General features: G+C 35.9%; 1 protein-coding gene and 1 long non-coding RNA gene across 3 annotated transcripts in view; one reads left to right on the forward strand and one right to left on the reverse strand.

Annotated features, from left to right (window-relative positions):
* Positions 1 to 22,876, forward strand: part of PNPT1 (polyribonucleotide nucleotidyltransferase 1) — a 50,400-nt gene that overhangs the window by 17,283 nt on the left and 10,241 nt on the right. Inside the window, exons 12-21 of the mRNA XM_045827860.1 lie at positions 716 to 812; positions 1,271 to 1,373; positions 10,533 to 10,603; positions 12,154 to 12,190; positions 14,084 to 14,150; positions 14,245 to 14,334; positions 15,717 to 15,770; positions 21,717 to 21,823; positions 22,259 to 22,330; positions 22,418 to 22,481. Coding sequence (XP_045683816.1) covers positions 716 to 812; positions 1,271 to 1,373; positions 10,533 to 10,603; positions 12,154 to 12,190; positions 14,084 to 14,150; positions 14,245 to 14,334; positions 15,717 to 15,770; positions 21,717 to 21,823; positions 22,259 to 22,330; positions 22,418 to 22,481 — 762 coding nt within the window. The remainder of the gene's footprint in view (positions 1 to 715; positions 813 to 1,270; positions 1,374 to 10,532; positions 10,604 to 12,153; positions 12,191 to 14,083; positions 14,151 to 14,244; positions 14,335 to 15,716; positions 15,771 to 21,716; positions 21,824 to 22,258; positions 22,331 to 22,417; positions 22,482 to 22,876) is intronic.
* LOC123811587 overlaps positions 7,781 to 22,876 on the reverse strand; it is a 33,571-nt gene continuing 18,475 nt past the window's right edge. For both annotated transcript variants that reach the window (XR_006784405.1, XR_006784404.1), the window contains exon 4: positions 7,781 to 8,368. This is a non-coding gene — a long non-coding RNA (uncharacterized LOC123811587). The remainder of the gene's footprint in view (positions 8,369 to 22,876) is intronic.

Here is a 22,876-nt window from a genome sequence, read left to right on the forward strand (position 1 = left end):
AAGCATACAAGTTCATATTAAAGTAGAATATTTAAAAGTATTCTTGCCTGGTGAAGATACAATATTTAGTGTGCATTTACACAGTCTCTTTATGTGAATTTCTTATGTTTTGGTTACTTTAAAGTTACATTTAATAAATCAAGTGCTTGAGAGACCATTTCTTAAAACTTGACATAAATCTATTGATAAGGTGAAGTAGCTTACCATTTAAAAGTGTAAGCCTAGGCAAACAGATCTACATTCAGATCACAGCTGTGTCTGTTCCTATCTGTTTTCTTAGGGAACTTACTCCACCTCTTTAGATCTTTTTGTTTCTTCTGTTGAATGGGGATAATAATAGAATTTAACTCATAAGTTGTTGCAAGGATTAAATACATTGAAAAAATAAAACACGTAAAATACCAGGAGCATGAAAGAACGTGATAAATACTAACTAAAACACCCATCAGTAGGGATTTGTCATATTTAAAGAAAATTATTCCTCTCTTTTCAGACTAAGACAAAAGCTCCTTAGGCAAAACAGTGGAGGTGACTACTTTTAAAAGTGTCAGTCTTTTTCATAATATAGGTGGATGGATTTGTCAGGTAACAATGCAGGAAAGAGCTGATTTCAAAGCAGTGTTCTGGTACAAAGCAATTGATACAGTGAGCGTAAGAGAAATCCTGTCTTCCAAAAAAAGTAAACCTTTGTTTTTTGTTTGTCTTTCATCTATAGAAAAATTTCCAGAGGTCGATTCATATGAAATAATAGAATCCTTCAATGTTGTTGCAAAGGATGTTTTTAGAAGTATTATTTTGAATGAATACAAAAGGTAAACATACCCTTTTTTCGTGGAATTGAAGCCTGTGCTGTCTCTGCAAGTTGCCTTGAAAGTGGCAACTTTCTTAAAGCTAGGAGCCTTTTTTTTTTAAAGTGAACAAGAAAGAATTACATTTATTTTATAAATGGGTACCTGTTGAAGAGTGTGTGGATTTTGTGGATGTGCTTGACTGTCTCTCTTAGGCCTTGTGCACAGAATGGTGCTTTACGTTAGTGACTGCACGTAAGAACTACCTGCAGAGCTTTTTAACAGTGTAGTTGTCTGGATCCCACCCCCCAGGGTTCGGATTCAGTGGGTTTTCAGGTGGAGCTCAAGAAAAGTTCTCAAATTTCTACAGGTGATTACAATATGCATCTGGGGTTGAGGCCTTTCCTGGTGGGGATAAAGTAATAATATGTGATTTTTCTTATTTCCAACACTGCTGTATATAATTTCCTTTATTGCTATAGGTGTGATGGTCGAGATTTGACTTCACTTAGGAATATCAGTTGTGAGATAGATATGTTCAAAATTCTTCATGGATCAGCATTATTTCAAAGGGGACAAACACAGGTAATATATATAAAAAGTAATTTTATGTGATTTTTTGCTGATTCAGGATTGCTTAATTAGATCTAATAGAAGTCCATTATGTAGATGCTATAGGTTTTTATCATATAGGTTTTTATCTGGTTAATATATGAACCAAATTAAAGCTGATCTTTAAAAAATATTTTAAAAGCTTTTTTGAGCTATGCAAAATTGAGTTGTTCATATTCCTTAGTTTATGGAGTATTGCCATTGTTGCTGTTTTCAAGACTCTCTATTTTCTCCATTTAGCCTATTCCTCAGTCCTGTTCTCCCTTACATGAATATAGGCACCCATTCTCTTATATTTAACATGTATGTGTATCGTGTGTATCTATTGTTTTGTGCATAATGTTATGCTTTATACCTCCTCCTTTTTAAAAATTTTTTTCAATTTATTTTATTTTATTGTTCAAGTACAGTTGTCTGCCTTTTCCCCCACCACTCTCCCCCACCCCAGCCATCGCCACCTCTGTCCCCTGATTCCACGCCCCGCCCCCCTTGGTTTTGTCCATGTGTCCTTTATAGTTGTTCCTGAAAACCCTTCACCCTTTTCCCCCAGTTACCAGCTCCCACCTCCCCTCTGGTTACTTTCTGTTCTTAATTTCAATGTCTCTGGTTATATTTTGCTTGCTTGTTTGTTTTGTTGATTAGATTCCACTTAAAGGTGGGATCATATGGTGTTTGTCTTTCACTGCCTGGCTTATTTCACTTAGCATAATGCTCTCCAGTTCCATCCATACTGTCGCAATGGTTAGGAGCTCCTTCTTCCTTTCTACTGCGTAGTATTCCATTGTGTAAATGTACCATATTTTTTTGATCCTCCTTTTTCTTTTATTAATCTCTACTTTAATTTTGCCAATCTAATGGATACAAAGTCGTGTGTCATTGTTTTCATTTGTATTGCCCTCATTATGAACAAGGTGTTTTTATGTAATAGCCAGCAGAAGGGTTACAGTGTAAACTATTTCCTGGGGGCTGCACACCGCTAGGGCCCTATTTTCACATACATAGTGTGCCAGGAGCTGTGCAAAGTGGTAGTACTAGTTTAGGTTTGCTCTTTTGTGATTTACCTGTTCATATCCTTTGACCAATTTTGTTTCTTTTTTAAATATGGTTTGCTGTCATTTTTCTGCTGTTTTTCAGTGATTTCTTATGTGTTCTTTTTGTTTTTTTATTATTTTTCTTTTTATTGTTGTTTAAGTACATTGTCTCCATTTTCCCACCACCACTTTCCCTCACCACACCCATACCCACCTCCCACCCTCACTCCTTCCCCTCTTTGGCTTTCTCTTGTCCATGGCTTTTATATACATGTTCCTTGATAACCCTTCCCCGTCTTTCCCCCATTATCCCTCTCCCTCCTCCTTTCTGGTCACTGTCAGTTTGTTCTTTATGTCCATGTCTCTGGTTCTACTTTGCTCACTTGTTTGTTTTGTTGATTGGGTTCCACTTATAAGTGAGATCATATGGTATTTCTCTTTCACTGCCTGGCTTATTTCACTTAGCATAATGCTCTCTACAGATTCATCCATGCTGTCATAAAGGGTAGGAGCCCCTTTCTTTCTGCTGCGTAGTATTCCATTGTGTAAATATATCATAGTTACTTTATCTACTCATTTGTTAGTGGGCACTTAGGTTGCTTCCAGCACTTGGCTATTGTAAATTGTGCTGCTATGAACATTGGGGTGCACAGGTTCTTATGGATTGGTGTTTCAGAGTTCTTAGAGTATAGTCCCAGCAGCAGAATTGCTGGGTCAAAAGGCAGTTCCATTTTTAGTTTTCTGAGGAAATTCCATGCTGTTTTCCATACTAGCTACACCAGTCTGCATTCCTGCCAACAATGTACTAGGATTCCCATTTCTCCACAACTTCAGCAGTACTTGTTTGTTAATTTGTTTATGATGGCCTTTCTGACTGGTGTGAAGTGGTATCTCACTGTGGTTTTAATTTGCATCTTTCTGATGGTTAGTGATGAGAGCATCCTTTTAAAAAATTTTTTTTAAAGATTTCACTTATTTTTAAAGAGGAGGGAAGGGAGGGAGAAAGAGAGAGAGAAACATCAGCGTGTGGTTGCCTCTTGAGTACCTCCTACTGGAGACCTGACCCACAACCCAAGCATATGCCCTGACTGGGAATTGATCCAGTCAACCTTTGGTTTGCAGACCAGCACCCAGTCCACTGAGCCACAAAAGCCAGGACTGAGCATCCTTTCAACTGTCTTTGGGCCCTCTATATGTCCTCATTGGAGAAGTGTCTGTTCAGGTCCTTTGCCCATATTTTAATTGGTTTGTTTGTCTTCCTGGAGTGGAGTCCTGTGAGTTCTTTATATAATTTGGAGATCAAACCCTTGTCCAAGGTATCATTGGAAAATATATTTTCCCATACAGTTGGTTCCCTTTTTATTTTGCTGATGCTTTCTTTAGCCATGCAGAAGCTTTTTATTTTGATGAGATCCCATTTGTTTATTCTTTCCTTTATGTCCCTTTCTCTAGGGGACATATTGGTGAAAATATTGCTACATGGAATATCTGAGATTTTTCTGCCTGTGATCTCCTCTAGGACTTTTATGATGTCACAACTCATATTTAAGTCTTATCCATGTTGAGTTTATTTTTGTGTACAGTGTAAGTTAGTGGACAAGTTTCATTCTTTTGCATATAGCTGTCCAGGTCTCTCAACACTACTTGTTGAAGAAGCTATTTTTACCCCAACTTATACTTCTGCCCTGTTTGTCAAATATTAATTGACCATAGAGACTTGGATTTATTTCTGGGCTCTCTGTTCTGCTCCATTAACCTATATGCCTCTTCTTAAGACAGTACCAGATTGTTTTGATTATTGTGGTCTTGTAATATAGTTTGATGTCAGGTATGGTGATCCCTCCTACTTTGTTATTCTTGCTCAAAATTGCTGTGGATATTTGGGGTTGTCTATGGTTCCATAAAATTTTTTAAATGTTTGTTCTTTATCTGTGAAATATGCCATTGGTATTTTAATAGGGATTGCGTTGAATCTATAAATTGCTATGGGTAGTGTGGACATTTTGATGATATTAATTCTTCCAGTCCATGGAGACGGTATATGCTTCCATTTATTTGTGTCTTCCTTAATTTCTTTCTTCAGTGTTGTGTAGTTTTCTGAGTACAGGTCTTTTATCTCCTTGGTTAAGTTTATTCCTAGATACTTTATTTTTCTTGTTGCTATAGCAAATGGGATTTTTTTTCCTGATTTCTGTTTCTGAGATTTCATTGTTGGTGTACAAAAAATGCCTTCAATTTCTGAATATTGACTTTGTGTCCTGCTGCTTTGCCAAATTCACTTTTGGGTTGAGCAGTCTTTTGGTGGAGTCTATATAGGGTTTTCTATGTACACTATCATGTCATCTGCAAACAATGACAGTTTTACTTCCTCCTTTCCAATTTGGATGCCGTTTATTTCTTTTTCTTGTCTGATCACTGTGGCTAGAACTTCCAATATTATGTTGAATAGAAGTGGGAAAAGCAGACATTCTTGTCTTGTCCCTGATCTTAGTGAGAAAGGTTTTAGTTTTTGCCCGTTGAGTATGATGTTGCCTGTAGGTTTTTCATATATGGCCTTTATTATGTTGAGGTATGCTCCCTCTACTCCCACTTTGCTTAGTGTTTTTATCATAAATGGGTGCTGAACCTTATCAAATGCTTCTTCCACATCTATTGATATGATCATATGATTTTTTGTCTTTGCTTTTGTTTATGTGATGTATTATGTTTATTGATTTGCGAATATTGTACCATCCTTGCATCCCAGGGATGAATTCCACTTGGTCATGGTGTATGCTCTTTTTAATGTATTGCTGGATGCAGTTTGCCAATACTTTGTTGAGGATTTTAGCATCTGTGTTTATCAGCAATATTGGCCTCTAGTTTTCTTTCTTTGTTGTGTCTTCATCTGGTTTTTGGATTAGGATAATACTGGCCTCTTAAAAAGAGTTTGAGAGTCTTCCTTCTTGGATTTTTTTGAATAGCCTGAGAAGGATAGGGGTTAGTTCTTCCTTAAATGTTTTATAAAATTCTCCTGTGCAACTGTCCGGTCCTGGGCTTTTGTGTGCCAGTTTTTTGATTACTGCTTCAGTTTCACCAGCTGTTATCTGTTTGTTCAGGCTTCTGCTTCTTGATTTGTTTTGGAAGATTATATTTTTCTAGAAGTTCATCCATTTCTTATGTGTTTTAAATATTCTTCTCAGTTACCAGAATTTGTATATATCATCACCTTTTCATGTGCTTTTTAACTTTACCTGTGGTAGCCCACCATATGTCTACAAGGAACCTGAAATCTTCAGTTTTGATGTAGCTAATCCTTCCCTGTGTATCTCTTATTTGTGGTGTTCAAGTCTTACTTAGAAAATCCTTCCTTCCCTCAAAGTCACAAAAACATGCACCTTCTTTTTTTCTATTAATGTTCTAGTTTTAGCTATCAAATTTAGACCATTAGTCTGTCTTGGAGTTGATTCCTTCACATGGTATGAGGTCAAAACCTCCAGAAGGAGCCAGTTGTACAATACCATTTATTAATAGTTCATTTTTCCCATTGATTTGCAACATCACCTTCTTAATACATTTTTGAAACATATTCTCTTAATTGCTCTGTGAGTTTCCTGAGCCACTGTCAAACTGTTTTAAATGTTATGATTTTGGTGTATATTTTAATATATGAAAAACAAATCCTCCTTTTTTATTCTTTTCTCCTCCCAATATTGTTTTATATATTGTCTTTCATTTTTTCCTTCATTTTGATTTTTTTATTATATCAACTTTTTTAAAATTATATTTTATCAATTATGCTGTTAAGTTATCTGAAATTTTACCCCTTTGCCTGCCCACAGCTCCTCCCACACCCTCAAGCAATCCCCACACCTTTGTTCATGTCCATGGGTCAGGTGTACAAGTTCTTCTGCTACTCCATTTCCTGTACTGTATTTTACATCCCCATGGCTATTCTGTAACTACCTATTTGTACTTCTTCTTCTTCTTCTTCTTTTTTAATATATATATTTTTAAGATTTTATTTATTTATTTTTAGAGAGGTAAGGGAGGGAGATAGAGAGAGAGAAACATCAATGTGCCGTTGCTGGTGGTCATGGCCTGCAACCCAGGCATGTACCCTGACTGGGAATTGAACCTGCGACACTTTAGTTCACAGCCCGAGCTCAATCCACTGAGCTACGCCAGCAAGGGCCTGTACTTCTTAATCCCCTTACTTCTTCACCATTTCCCAAAACCCCTTTCCATCTGGTAACCATCAAAAATGTACTTCATATCTATGATTCTGTCCCTATTCTTCTTGTTTGCTTAGTTTGCTTTTTTAACTCAATTGTTGATAAGATATGTGTTTATTGTTCATAGTTTTGATTTTCTTAAATAAGTCCTTTCAATATTTCATATAATGATGACTCAGTGATGATAAACTGCTTTAGTTTTTTCTTGTATGGGAAGCCATTTATCTGTCCTGCAATTCTAAATAATAGCTTTGCTGGGTAGAGCAGTCTTGGCTGTAGGTTCCTGCTTTTCATGGCTTTGAATATTTCTTGCCAATTTCTTCTAGCCTGCAAAGTTTCTTTTGAGAAGTCACCTGACAGTTTTATGGGAGCTCACTTGTAGGTGACTACCTGCTTAACTACCTGCTGGCATTTTAATTACAGTGTGTCTTGGTGTGGGCCTGTTTGCATCCATCTTGTTTGGGACTCTGTGCTTCCTGGACTTGCACATCTATTTCCTTCATCAGATTAGGAAAGGTTACTTTCATTATTTCTCAAATAGATTTCCAATTTTTTACACTTTATCTTCTCCTTCTGGCACCCCTATGATATGAATGTTGGTATGCTCAAAGTTGTCCCAGAGGCTACTTACACTATCCTTGTTTTTTAGAATTCTTTTTTCTTCTTCTTACTCTTTTTTTTTAAAGATTTTATTTGTTTTTAGAGAGGGGAAGGGAGGGAGAGAAACATCAATGTGTGGTTGCCTCTTGAACACCCCCGTCTGGGGACCTGGTCCATAACCCAAGCATGTACACTAGACTAGGAATCGAACTAGCAACCCTTTGGTTCACAGGCTGGCATTCAGTCCACTGATCCACACCAGCCAGGGCTCTTCTTGTTCTGATATATTATTTTTTGTTTCCCTGTGTTCCATATCATTGATTTGATTCTCAGCTTCATCCTCTCTACTGTTAATTCCCTGTAAATTGTTCTTTATTTTCATTAGCGTATCCTTCATTTCTTCCTGGATCTTTCTATGCCTTTGAGGTTGTCACTGAGTTCCTTGAGCATCCTTATAACCAGTTTTTGAACTTGGCATCTAGTAGCTTACTTGCCTCCATTTTGTTTAGTTCTCTTTCTGGAATTTTGTGTCTTTTTCTTTCATTTGGGCCATGCTTGTCTCCTTGTTTTGGTGGCCTCCTTATGTTGGCTTGTATGCATTAGGTATAGCTGCTATACCTTCCTGTCTTGGTAGTGTGGCCTAATGTAGTAGGTGTCCTGTAGGGTCCATTGGCACAGGCTTTCCATATGCCACTGATGCCTTTGAAGCTACTACCTTAGTACTGGAGCTCAGTGGGAGTGAGTCTGAGTAAGCTCATGTGCAGGCCCTTAAGAGGAAATGCTTGGGATTCCATTAGTTCCTTTCACTGACTCAAACCCTGCTGGTTTTTACAGCCAGAAGTTATGTGGACTTAATCTTCCTGGAACTGGAATCCTGGGCTGAGGTCCTGGTATGGGTGTGGGACCAGCTCATTCCATTGTCCACCTCTCCCCATCTCCTACCAGTCTGGGTTGTAGTTGTTCTGAAGTTCTGCAGTTGTCAGACTTGCATTCAACTCAATTTCTGACATCTCTGAGTGATGATTGTTGTAACATTTAGTTGTAATTTTGATGTGGTTGTGTGAGAACATGAGTCGTGTTTGCCTGTGCTTCCATCTTGACCAAGAGTCCATTATATCAAGTTCTGAAAAAAAAAAATTTCTAGTGTTTAAATTGGTATTTCACTGAATTCATGAATTCTTTTGAGAAATGATATCTTTACAATTTAAATCACAGTGTTTACCATGAAGATAGTCTATCATTTGTGATTCAGGTTCTTTATACCTTTTAATAGTTTCTAAAATAACCCATTAAGGTATAATACTATATGTACTTTTGTTAGCCATTCTAACAATCTCTGCCTTTTAACTGGAGTGTTTAGTCCATTAGGTTGAACTTATTACTGATGTGATTGAACTTAGATCTGTCATTTTAATATTAGGTTTTGTTTGGCCCGTCTGGGTTTGTTTGTTTTTTCTGTTCTTTCTGCCTTTTTGTATTAATTGAATGTTTTTTTAGAATTCCATTGTGATTTATCTCTCTGCATTTTAGCCATACCCTGCACGTTTCAGTGGTTACCATAGAGAATACAATAAACATCTGTAACTATCCAGCCTTCTTAGAGTTAATTTTGTCCACTTCACATAAAATGAGTAAAGTTCCCAACTATTTAGGTACATTTTTCCTCCCTTCCATTCTTTATACTGTTGTTGTCTTCTGAGATACATCTACGCGTGTTACAAACTCCACAAGGCAATGCTGTAACTTTTATTTCTTACAGTGATATATATTTTAAAGAAGGTAAGAGGGAAAGATTTTTTTATCTATTGACCCACATATTTACTATTTCTGATGCTTTTAATTCTTTCTGAAGATCCATGTTTTCAGCTAGTATTATTTCCCTTCAATCTGACAAGACTTCCTTTAGTATTGTCCTCTGGGTCTTTTGACAACAAATTCTTATTTTTCATTTACCTAAAATGTCTATTTTCCCCTTAATTACAAAGAAACTTTTTGCTGGATATAGATTCTAGGTTGATGCTTTTCTTTAGGCATATAAAAATGTTCCACTGCTTTTATTTCTCCATTTTCATCTAATGAAAAGTCTGGACTCATTCATATCATTGTTCCCAGTATGTTACTTATTGTTTTCTTTTGGGTGCTTTCAGGATTCCATCTTTGGTTTTCAGTGGTGTGACTAGGAATAGTGTGGTTTTCTTTGTATTTATCCTGCTAAGAGTTTCCTGAGCATGAACCTGTAAATTTGTCCTTTGTTTAACTTGAGAAATTTCAGCCATAATTTCTTAAATATTTTCTTTTACCTCATTTCCTCTGCTGCTGGGATTGCAAGTATATCTGTTAGTCCTCTTAATAATGTTCCACAGGTCCCTGAAACAATGTTCTCTCTTCTCCCCTTCTATTCTTTAAATTGACCGATTTCTATTAATGTCTTCATGTTCACTGAGTCTTGTTATCTCCTCTCATTATAAGATAATACATATTTTCAGTTCCAGAATTTCCATTGGTTCTTTTTTATGTCCTTGAGTATAATAGGTATTGAAAGCACTTATCTGGAGCCCTGGCTGGCGTGGCTCAGTGGATTGAGTGCCAGCCTGCAAACCAAACGGTTGCTAGTTCGATTCCCAGGGCACATGCCTGGGTTGCGAGCCAGGTCCCCAGTAGAGATGTGAGAGAGACAACTACACATTGGTGTTTCTCTCCCTTCCTTTCTTCCTCCCTTCCCCTCCCTTTAAAAATAAATAAATAAAATATTTTTAAAATATATGGAAAAATAAAAGGAAAGTCCTTATCTATAATCTAACATCTGGTTTAGCTCAGGGTCAATTTCTATTCATTTTCTTTTTCTCTTTAAAATGGTCCCAGTTTATTTTTCTTTTTTCTTTTTTTTTCTTTCCTTTTTTTTGGTAGGTTGTATCCCAAACATGTTCAATGTTGTATTATAGTCTCTGGTTTATGTTAAGACCCTTCAAAGAAGATTGAATTTTTTTTTATTTTAATAAGGGAGCAGTTTTGTTGGCTGAAGCTTTACTAAGGCTTTCTTTATGGTCAGGTTTTAGAACTATTTCTTTCTCTTCCCCTAGAACTTCTATTACACTGTTTTACATATGTATTCCATGTGATGTTAGACCTTTGGATTATTGATGATTACTGTATTAAGTACTATTGATTTGTATAGATTATACTTACTGCATTTCTTTAAGAGCTAATTGGGTTCTTCTGATATTTTTCATTTTTATCTTTGTTGTTAATAAATTACAGATTGAGGAATTGTGTTTCTTCTTCTTCAGGTGCTTTGTACTGTTACATTTGATTCACTAGAATCCAGTATAAAGTCGGACCGAATTATAACAGCTATAAAGTAAGTTATGTTTTTTGGTTATGATGTTCCAGTGTATAATTGAAGCTCGTGTGGTATATCATTAATCATTATTACTTTTAAAAACCCATAACGTACCTCAGTCCTCCTTTTTTCAGATTACATAATAGTAATTTCAAGGGATTTTTTTTTTAGTGTTGTCTTTTTTAAAATATTTTATTTATTTATTTTTTTAGAGAGGGAAGGAAGGGAGAAAGAGAGAGAGAGAGAGAAACATCAATGTACGGTTGCTGGGCTCCGTGGCCTGCAACCCAGGCATGCACCCTGACTGGGAATCGAACCTGTGACACTTTGGTTCACATCCCGAGCTCAATCCACTGAGCTACGCCAGCCAGGGCTAATGTTGTCTTTTAACTCATTGGTTGGAACAAATATTAGTAAAGAATTTAATTCTCTAGAATGGATACATTTCGTTTATTCCCTGTCTCTAGAACCATTCCTCAGGACAGATTTCCTGGGTAATCTTGAATGGATAGGTTTTTCAATTATAAAGAAGAGAGCAAATAAATAAGTAGGAATCCAATTGCTGAAATGAATCCAGAGGCTGTTACTGAATGAAAAACCTTGTCTTATCTCACAGCACATTTGAATTTGTACTCAGAAGTATTTGCTCTCTTCTCTTCCTAGAAAGTCAGCAGTAAAACCCTGTTGATCAGTTTTATACAATGAGAATCTTTATTACAATCCCACCAGTATTACTGCATCAGAGTCCTAGGACTCACGACCACATAGCTCTTTCTTTCCTTGGTGCCTAACAGGGTTGCTTCCTTTCCCTGGTTAGGGTCTCAGAAAACTACAGGACATCCTCCCTCTTCCTGCCTCCCAACAGATGAGGATAATCCTCAGAGTCTTCATGATAGCATCACTAATTGTTTTTCATGTATCTGATAAAATTGACAGTGAAGCTGTTTGTAGAAGGCCAGAATGTTCATCATAATCATAATCCTTTTTCTGGGAGCTTTTATACTTAGTATTACAAATTATCATCTGGGCCAAAACTTGGTTGCTGTGTCCTTCTTCACTTTGACTCCTTTCTCTTTTAGGAGGCAACACAGCTTCAAACCCTGAAAAGATCTTTACCTGTCAGATATCCCGATTTCTCTGAGTGATATTATTTCAGTTACTAATCTTCACTTCACATGTTGACTGAGAGAAAATGAGATTTAACTTGATAACATTTAGGATTTTCCCAATTGTTATTAATGCTTAAAAACATATATATGGTTTTATATATATGGGGTGTGTGTGTGTGTGTGTGTGTGTGTGTATGGCCTTAATATTCAAATCTGGATATTTAAGTGCTTGTTGTATTTAAAGCAAAATTGTTTTCCTAAATCTGTATAGAATTTAGGTACACACTCTATACCAGAAAAAAATACTATCTCTGACATCCTCCTAATTCTCTTTATTTTCAGTTTCAGATCAACTCTTTGATACCCAATTATTTTTTTAAGTCCTCTTAAATCTTTTCTGTTTATTGAAATAAATTTGTATCTATGTGAGGTTTTGAATATTATGGTTTTTTTTTGTAGTGGGATAAAAGATAAAAATTTCATGCTGCACTATGAGGTAAGGTGAACTTTTATTATGAAAAATATTCAGGACACAGCAAAGTTAAAAGAATTTTACACTGAGTACCTGTATAGCCACTACCTAGGTTCAACTGTTAACATTTTACTATGCTAGTTTTAACATATATTTATCTGTTAAGGTAGATTTGGAGGGTGTTTTTTTATTGCATACAGAAGGGATTTAAGAGATAGTAGTAGCAACTTTCTGTTCTGAGTCATACATTAAAGTATAATAAACAATATTGTTTTGTCAAGAAAGAGTTGTACTTAATTCACATGTGTCAAACAAAAGTGGGGCTTTCCGAATACCTCAGCTGGCAAATTACCCTCTCTTGTGGTTCATTTATATATTCATATTTTTACTCAGTTGCTTAGTAGTCAAAGAACTGCAGTATTTAATAATGAAGTGTTTTATATAGACTTAATATATATAATTGAGTTTGTAATTGACTTTATTCACAATTAATTGTGAAGGACCAGACATGACATATAATACTTAAATTTTAGTATTTAAATCACAGACCCTGGGAGGCAAGTATAAAGTAGCACATCATTTCACCTTTGAGTGACTGTTTTGGCTGCCCAGAATCCCAATATCTCAGTTTTGGTGAACCTGCTACAATTAATAGAGAACATTTTATGTAATATATGCTAGAGAATTTCCATAAACCTGGTGATTCTCACAGGTCTGGAGTCCCTTACAAATATGCTGCTCTGGATATACCCAGATGCTGCAGAAGCACATCCTTTATCATAAGCTGAAGAGCACATAGCAGTCTTTTTAAAAGGGCAGCTGTGAAAAACAGCTGATATTCGGAAAAGAGGTAGGGGAGAAGGTAGGATAGAAATATAGGCTATGTTGTATTATCACATTTTAAAAAATCTTTTTATTGTAAAATAAAATACAGATACTATACTAAACAGAGGGTGGCTTAATGCATTTTTACAAAACAGACACCCATGTAACCACTACCCAAGTCACCACCACCCGAGTCAGAGAAATGTTGCCAGCCACCCTAGAAGTCACTTCACATTTTTCATCCCAGTCCTAACACCCTTCTTCCCCTGCAAGTAACTGCTCTCCTAAGTTTTATAGTAATCACTTTCTTGTGTCTCTAGTGCACATCCCTACCTACTACTATAGTTTAGTCTTCTCCATTTTTAAAATTTTGATATTTCTTTAAGTCTCTTTTAACCCACAGATTTCTCTTTCATTACATTCTTGAGAATTTGTCTGTTGAAGCCCCAGAGCTATTTGAACTGTAGAGTTCCCCACAGTCTAGGTGCTGCTGACTGCACCCTCATAGTGCAGTTCAGGACGTTTCTCTGTCCTGTCTCCTGCAATTGGCTGCTAGACCCAGAGGCTTGATCAGATTCATATTCTATTACTCCTACTTAAAAATACTTTGTTTAAAAAAACTGGAATTCCAGATTTCTACAGGAAATACCCCAATTTTTTAAATCATCACAACTAATTTATATCCCTTTAAGACAGTATATTAATCAAATAAAAGTTTGCAACCTCTGGCCAAAGTAAAACCCTTATTGGAAAATATGTTTCCTCGATGTGGATTTTTAAGGAAAAAAGTATATATTTTTTCTTACTACAAAAATATTTCTTGTTAAAAATTTAAACATAGAAATTTATGGTATAAATCCCCATAACTACTTACTTCCCACCCTGATGTACATATACACTTAGAAATACCTACTTTTAGTAATTTGTTATGTATTTTAGATGTTGCAGACATTATATATATATATAAATGTACTTTTTTGTTTTACCAAATGAGATCCTACAGTTTTGTAACTTTTTTATTATTTTGGTAATGTATCTTGGATATCTTTCCATGTCAGTTTCATATGTATGTGTTGTTTGTTTTTTCCCCAGTTTCCTCCTTATGCAACAAATGAAATTGGCAAAGTCACTGGTGTAAATAGAAGAGAACTTGGGCACGGTGAGTACACCGTGAGTACAAATTTGTAAACTTATATGGTATTCTTACACAGACTTATTAGTACATGTTTTGCTCATTTTTTATTGTACTTTAGGTGCTCTTGCTGAGAAAGCTTTGTATCCCGTTATTCCCAAAGATTTTCCTTTCACCATAAGAGTCACATCTGAAGTCCTGGAGTCAAATGGTATGGCATCACAATATATTTTTTCTAGTTAAAAAAAGACCAGATTCCCTGTTATATTTGTAACTTTTCAGAATTAATGTTACATTGTTTATTACTATAGTACCTAAACCCACTGCAAGAGAGAATTGTGTTTAGTTAATTGTATACTTGTCTGGATCTTGTTCTTAATCTAATTAGATGTTTGGAAAGCAGTATAAATCAAATGTTTCTCTGTATGTATCTGTTATGACAGATCCAGTTTCGGTTGTTTTTTTATTTTCACAAACCATAGAGCAAGTCCAGCTTTAAGAAAAGAAGGGCCAAAATAGAGTGATCCATTAAGGAGGGGACACCTGTCATGAATCACAGATATAAGTAGATACCACAGAGAGAGGCTGGGTTAAAAGATCAAATTAAAATTTAAAAAATCAGCCCATAAGTCAAGACAATTTATGATCTTTAAAGAAAGAACAGGGCACAGAGTTCTCAAGGATGCAGCATACATTATGTAGTCATAGGTTATTTTTTAAATTTTTATTTATTGATTTTAGAGAGAGAGCCATTGATTTTTGTTGTTCCACTTATTTATGTATCCATTAGTTGATTATTGTATGGGAGCAAACCCATGGCTTTGGAGCATTGGGGCAGTGCCCTAACCAGCTGAGCTACCCAGCTAGACAAATATTTTTGTATAAGTCTAAGGGTTTTTTTTAAAGATTTATTTATTTTTAGAGAGAGAGGACAGGAGGGAAAAAGAGAGGGAGAGAAACATCGATGTGTAAGATATATCAGTTGATTGCCACTCGTACACCCCCAGCTGAGGACCTGGCTGACAACCCAGGCATGTGCCCTGACTGGGAATCGAACCAGCGACCTTTCAGTTTTCAGGCCAGCACTTAATCCACTGAGCGACACCAACCAGGGCAGCTATTTTTTTAAAAAGCAAAATAAAGTAAGCTCAGAATTTATACTAGAGACTTTCTTTTATACTGGATGTGGCTAGGTGCTTACAGCCCAGTGAGAGAGCCTAAGCCTTTTAGTGTATCTTTAACTGCCTCTGAGTAAGCAACAAAAGAGAGGCTGGTTCTTCTGGGAGGATTCTTAGAATCAGAATATCCAGCAGTGCAATAAAACTCTCTTTGATGTTGGAAGCTCTCAATCTTTGTGCTATCCACTGAGGGACTGAATTTAATTCAGTTTAAATTTAGCAGCTACATATGGCTAATGGCCATCATAGAGGACAATGCAGCTCTGTAGGTCATATTTTAGCAGAGCTTCCCTTAAGTGTTTTATAAAAGAATATCAAATTTTATATTATAATTGAATATTTGTAAGAAAATAACCAATACTAATAATTTTGTATATTTTTTAAAAAATAAGTATAAGTACTTTTCTTTCTATAGGATCATCTTCTATGGCATCTGCATGTTGTGGAAGTTTAGCATTAATGGATGCAGGTAAAAGAATTATGTCTCAAAACTTCTAATGTTTTATTATATACTTGATTAGTATAAAATATAAGGTGTCTTTAAAATTGGATATTAGTAGGACTTAGAAAAGTCAGATTACTGAGAACCACAACAGGACAGAGGCAAAATAGTTACAAAGTACAGTTTCAACTTTACAACTATACAGTGCTACAGATACTCTGCTGGAATTCCTGTTTTCTTTTTCTTTCTTTCTTTCTTTCTTTCTTTCTTTCTTTCTTTCTTTGTCTGTCTGTCTTTCTTTTCTTCCTTCCTTCCTTCCTTCCTTCCTGTCTTTCTTCCTTTCTTTCTTTCCTTTCTTTATTTCCTTTCTTTCTTTGCTTTCTTTCGCTAAAAGCAGCACACCAAGATTATTTACTGGCCTTAGTGACCCAGCAAGCTTTCTCACCTTCCAAAAGGTGGAAAGCTCCACAGTTGATTGCATTCACCAAAGAAGTTTGGATTGGCGAACAGAAGTGTTAGGATTCTAAGGGAAAATAACCACGTAATTGTCTAGTTGATTTATATAAGCCATAAGAAAAACAATACCACTCATAGCATATACACAAAATTTTAGGAAGGAAGACTGCAATTGGTTTGGTATAATCTCTAGGTCTGCAACACCATAAGGGAAAAAATCGGAATGTTAACAGGCTCTGATAACGATTATTGCCAAATAGTCATTTATAATGCTATTCAAGAAAGAAAAAGACCTAAAGTCACTTTAAGAGGCTACACAAGGAATTCCCTATAATTTATGCATTTACAATACAAATATGAAAGATAGAGCAACCTAACTAAGGATGAAATGAAAGAATGTTTTGAATTTATGACAATAACTAGAAAGATTAAAACTTAAGACAAAGGTAAAAGGCTAAGGGCAGGTACAGGCACTATTCTAGTTGTGTTCAGTGGAAGGGAAACATAATCTGATATTTAAGGTACCGTATTTCACCATGTATATAATGCACTCCCATATATAATTCACACCCACGTTTTTAGCCAAAACTTCCAGGAAAAAAAATCTTTTGTTTTAACTTTTTAATTCAATTTTTAATTTATTTATATTTAGATACAAAACAGATTATTGTATTCCAGGGTATTATTATTTTGCATATGGATATCATTATATTATCATTAATATAAAAAATTAAATTTGACTAGAATGAATGTTCAAGTCCTATGGGAAGTGCCAGCAAAGTATATGCAACTCAATTAAAATATGACTACTTGTGGAGTTCCAGTCAAAATGGCATAGACAGACATGGCTCTCCTCTTTGCACAACATCAAAATTACATCTGAAATACAGAACAAGCATCACTCAGAAACATCAGAAATTGAGTTGAATTGAAGTCTGACAACAACAGAATTAAAGAAACCATATCCACCCAGACTGGTAGGAGGAGAGCAGGTAGTAAACAGGCTGGTCCCATACCCATGTGTAGTAGATAAAAAGTCGAGAGGGATATCTCAGAAGCAAGGAGTCCCAGCCCCACAGCAGGCCCCCCAGCCCAGGGTTCCAGTGCCAGGAAGATAAGTCCCTCCAACTTCTGGCTGCAAAAACCAGTGGGTAATTTATTGAGTTCCTGGAATAAATTTGCTGGAGCCCTAAGCAGTTCCTCTTAAAGAACCCACACATGGACTCACCTAATCAGACTTACTCCCTCTGAGCTCCAGCACCAGGGTAGCAGCTTGAAAGGCACTAGTGGCATACTGGGAGAAGCTGAAGTGTCTGGAATCGAGGCAAGCAGAGGCCATTGTCCCTTTTCTAAACACTCCCCACCACAGAACCACAGAGCCAGTAAGCTATGCCTCATCTGAGATTCCATCAACCTGGCTAACACTGACCCATCTTGGAGGTCCCCGGGGACTCCATCCCACCCAACTTACAGGGCCACCCAAGCTTCTTTTCCATATAAATAAATGCTGGTCTTGGCTCATGCTGCTCAACTTTCTAAATCCTCCCAAACAAGCAACAGCTAGCCACAGTGAGCTCCAGGTCCAGCACTAGCAGCAGCAAACCTAGATTCACAGCTTGGCTTTTGTCTGTGAATCTCCAAGCCCAGCACAAGTAGCAGCCATCTCAGATTGCTTTATACCTGGGGTAGGGTGGCGCCAGGGAAAACACAGGTGGGGACTGACCCTGGCCTACACCACCTGGGAAACTCCAGGGCCAGTGCACCCTATGGACAGTAACCACATCAGAGCACCACTACCCTGACCCGGCACAGCTGATCCTCCATGGAATACAGAAGTTGGTGGTCAGTGGTCAAAGCCAGTCTTTGCAGCTGACTGGCCTGAAGCCTCCCACTGACCTGCCAACAGCATTGAAGGCTCAACCACAAGAGGAAGTTGTACTCAGCCCACATGGAGGGTGAACCTTGAGCATCCTGCTTGGATGAAAGGAGAAACTGTGCCATAGGACACTACAGGACACCTACTGCATTAGGCAACACTATCAAGACACAGAATTGAAGCAGCTCTACCTAATACATAGAAACAGAAACAGGAAGGCTGCCAAAACAAGGAGGCTAAACAACATGTCCCAAATGAAAGAACAGATCAAAACTCCAGAAAAAGAATGAAACAAAATGAAGATAGGTAATGTGTCAGATACAAAATTCAAAACACTGGTTGGTTATAAGGATGCTCAAGGAACTTAGTGAGAACCTCAGCAGCATAAAAATGATCCAGTCAGAAATGAAGGATACACTAATGGAAATAAGAATAGTTTACAGGGAAACAACAACAGAGTGGATGAAGCCAAGAACCAAATCAATGATTTTGAACTGAAGGAAGTAAAAAAACAACCATTCAGAGCACAAGATAAAAGAATCCAAAAAACTGGGGTTAGAATAAGCAGCCTCTGGGGCAACTTCAAGAGGTCCAACATTTGCATCATAGGGGTGCCAGAAGAAGAAGAACAGCAAAAATTGGAAATGTATTTGAAAAAATAATGAAAGAAAACTTTCCTAATTTGGTGAAGGAAATACACATGCAAGTCCAAGAAGCACTGAAAGTCCCAAAATAGATGGATGCAAAGAGGCTCACTCCAAAACACATCATACTTAAAATGGCAAAGGTTAAACACAAAGAGAGAATCTTAAAAGCAGCAAGATAAAAGCAGTTACTTACATACAGGGGAGTTCCCATTAGCTTAAGACTGTCAGCTAATTTCTCAAAAGAAACTTAGCAGGCTAGAAGGGACTGGCAGGAAATATTCAAAGTCATGAAAAGCAGGGACCTACAGCCAAGATTGCTCCACCCAGCAAAGTTGTCATTTAGAATCGAAGGGCAGATAAAGAGTTACCTAGACAAGAATAAAATAAAGGAGTTTATCACCACGAACCCATGACTACATGAAATGTTAAAGGTACTTATTTAAGAAAAAATCAAAATTATTAACAATAAAGTGGCAAAAAATACATTATCAGCAATTTAATCTAAAAAGCAAACTAAAGAAACAAGAAGAACAGACATAACCATGGATACAGAGAATGTTTTGATGGTTGCCAGGTGTAATGGGGATGCGGGACATGGGTGAAGAGGTGAGGGGATTAAGAAATACAAATAGGGAATTATAGAATAGTCATGGGGATATAAAGGACAGTATAGGAAATGGAGTAGCCAAAGAATATCTGTGCATGAACCATGGACATGAACAATGGTGGATGGATTGCCTGAGGGAGTGGATGTCCCTGTTGCAAAGGGGGAAAAATCAGGATAACTGTAATAGCATAATTAATAAAATATAATTAAAAATTAGAAATATCATGTGCATAGTTATGAAGCAATACAGTGTGTTCCTGTTATGTGTTTTAAAGAAGTAATGAATTAATGAACTGGGACCAGATTTAAAAGGTCATTGTTGTACTAAGGAGTTTGAACTTAAAGCCAGTATTTAGCAACTCAGTGTTCCATAGGATATTGATTATTGTGCACCATGAAAAAATTATTCTGTTCTAAGGTATTGTACATTTGAGCAGGGTTAAGCAGGTTTATTTATGGGTTAAGTAGACCTTAATATGCTAGTGTGAATACTGGATCTCTAGGGAACAGGATATGTACTATTTCCCAAACTTTTTTGATCACAGAACATGTTAAAAATTTCCTGAAAAGAGATGGGGGCCATGCAGGGTTTTCTGTAGAGTAGCATGATTTGAACTGCTTTTTTTTTTTCTTTTTTCCTTTTTTTTTAAGGTAGTTTTTCCCACCTGGATGATCCTTAAAGGAGTGCAATGGGAGAGAATGGGAGCTGGGGAGGAGAGACTAAAATCAGGGAAACCAGACAGGAAGATTATTGGCAAGGCAAGAAATAATGTTGGCTTGAACTAAAGGAGTAATGATGGATATTTCAATATTTAGGGAAAAGGAAAACTTTTTCAATACTTTAGAGGACAAACTAATCAATCTTTGATGAGATAGGAAATAAGAAAGGAAATGTTGATTCTGCAATGAGTGTCTTAGTTCCTTTCAACCAAGGTGGGGAATGCAGGAGGTAAAGGTTTATTGGACATGATTAAATTTTAAATACACATATTACACATACATATAATTTTTAAGGTGCTTTGGAGACATTTAGCTGGAGACTTCCTATATGCATGTTGGCTCTACAACTCCAGAGCTTAGCAAAGAAAACTAAATAGGAGGGACAGATTTTGAAGTCATCACCATTCTAGGCCTAACAATGAGCATAAGTGAGATGCGTGGAGAATATGAAGTGAGATGCGTGGAGAATATGAAATGAGATCCCTACCACACTCCATTATACCAGATAAGTTCCAAGTGGTCAAACTTTAAACTTTTTTAAAAAATTATCAAAATCTTAAAGGAATAAAACCTTCTTAAGCAAAAACCAGGAACCATGATTACATATAACTTTTTAAATTCTGTATAGAAAAATAGTTCATAATAAAGTCAACAGTCTAGAAATCATATTTAATATATTTATTTACTATAATATCATTTATATTTAACAAAGGTCTGCTGTTCATATTGAAAGCTCTTGTGAATCAGTAAGAAAGAGACTAACAACCAAAAAGTAGTTTAAGGGCATAAAACACACAGTTCACAGAAAAAGAAATATGAATAGTTTATAAACAAAAAAAAGTTCAACCTCATTCATAAAGACAAATACCAAACTATAACTATAGCTACCATTTTTACCCTTTAGGTGAACAAAGGTCAAAAGATTTGACAAGAATTAATAAGAATATAGAACTGGCACCCTCATATGCTCCTGGTTAAAGTATAAAATGCCATATTCTTTGGTGGGCATTTTGACAGTATAAGAAACATAATTCCATACACTCTTTGACTCAGTAATTCAGCTTCTGTTGTGTGACTTATACAGAATTACTATACAACCATTCAAAAGAATATGGTAGAGCTTTGTTTTATATCAATATCCCAAATGTTAAGTGAAAAAATGCAAGATGCAGAATAGTGAATGTGTTCAGTATGCTCCATCAGTAAAGAAAGGAAATAAAAATGACACTTACATTTGTGAACAGAAATTTTCTGGGAGGATACACAAGACCTAACAACAGATCTCATGGGGAGGTGGACTGAGGGGTCCGGGCTGGAAGGGTTTACACAATTACTTTTCAAAAAGAAAAAAGAATGGGCCAAAAGCAAAAAGGCAAAGAAACAAATTATTTTAAGAATTAATATTTACTCTTATTAGAGAGATTTGTGCTGAGAAGGGATTACTTGCTAAAATTGTTTTAAGGGGTTTTTATTATCTGTTTAAGAAAAAGGAGGTAGTCAGATGACTTATTAAGACCATTTCAACTTAGTTTTGGCAACTGTCAATTTAAAATACCATCCATATAAATTAAATGTCAAAAGCATGGTAAATACATGTATTAGGCTGATGTATACATCACATGAAGTTCTTTGTCAAATCACACAGAAGTTCTTTCTCTCAATTACAGGGGTTCCTATTTCATCTGCTGTTGCGGGTGTGGCAATAGGATTGGTCACCAAAAACAATCCTGACAAGGATGAAATAGAAGATTATCGTTTGCTGACAGATATTCTGGCAAGTATATTCACATTTTCAAATATTTAATGGTAATGATTATACATACTTTACAAGCATCCTATGCTTAGAAGAATGGTCCTAGGACTCAAAAAATAGAGGCTCTTGTTCTTACTTTCCTCCTCTGCATATATTAATAGGATGTGAGTTAAAAATATATTATCACAGTATAAATATCTGTAATATATCTCACTTTAGGGTGATTGTAAAGTAATCCTTATGCATTTAGGGGGGAAACATGATCTAAAAATGGTGACTTTTCTGATGAAACATTTCTAACTTAAAAAGCCACAAATTGGCAGCAGTTAATGTAGAAAATATGTGTATTATCTTAGAGGTTACTTCTAAAGCTATTTTTTTAAATTCCTCTACAATGATGATAAGTAAATTTTATTTTAGTTTAAAACTGTATTATAATTTCTTAAATTCCTTAAGGGAATTGAAGATTACAATGGTGACATGGATTTCAAAATAGCTGGCACTAATAAGGGAATAACTGCATTACAGGTATTTTTAAACTTATTCTGTTTCATTTTTATATTATTTAATAATGTCATGAAACAACGTTTATAGAATTTTTTGGCTTTTTATTAGGCTGATATTAAATTACCTGGAATACCATTAAAAATTGTAATGGAGGCCATTCAGCAAGCCTCAGGTAAGCCAAGGCAGTGTGCCTCATTCTCCTTTTACCATTGACTAGTTTGTTAACAGGACTATAATTCTTAGTAAGCTTATTACAAAAAATAGGCTTATTATAAAATATGGCTTTAGGAAATGAAATTTCATGCAACACCCTAGATGAAGAAGTATTAGGCACATGACTAACCACCAAAGTGGGAGACTAGTGAACATTCATTTTTTACAAATTAAGTAACTCTCTAAGATAGGATTTATGGAAAAGGAAATATGAGTAGGATTGTCAAGGCAACTAGAGTGTGAAGAGCTTTGATTATTAAGCTTAGTTTTCTGCCATAAAAACTAAGAATATTGCTGCTTATATCTGATCCTATTTATTTAATGTAGTTATTATTTTTATTGTGTTTTTAATCT

The sequence above is a fragment of the Phyllostomus hastatus genome, unplaced genomic scaffold, assembly GCF_019186645.2.
Source record: "Phyllostomus hastatus isolate PE091 unplaced genomic scaffold, TTU_PhHast_1.1 phas_scaffold_78, whole genome shotgun sequence".
In the NCBI taxonomy this organism is placed as follows: domain Eukaryota; kingdom Metazoa; phylum Chordata; class Mammalia; order Chiroptera; family Phyllostomidae; genus Phyllostomus; species Phyllostomus hastatus.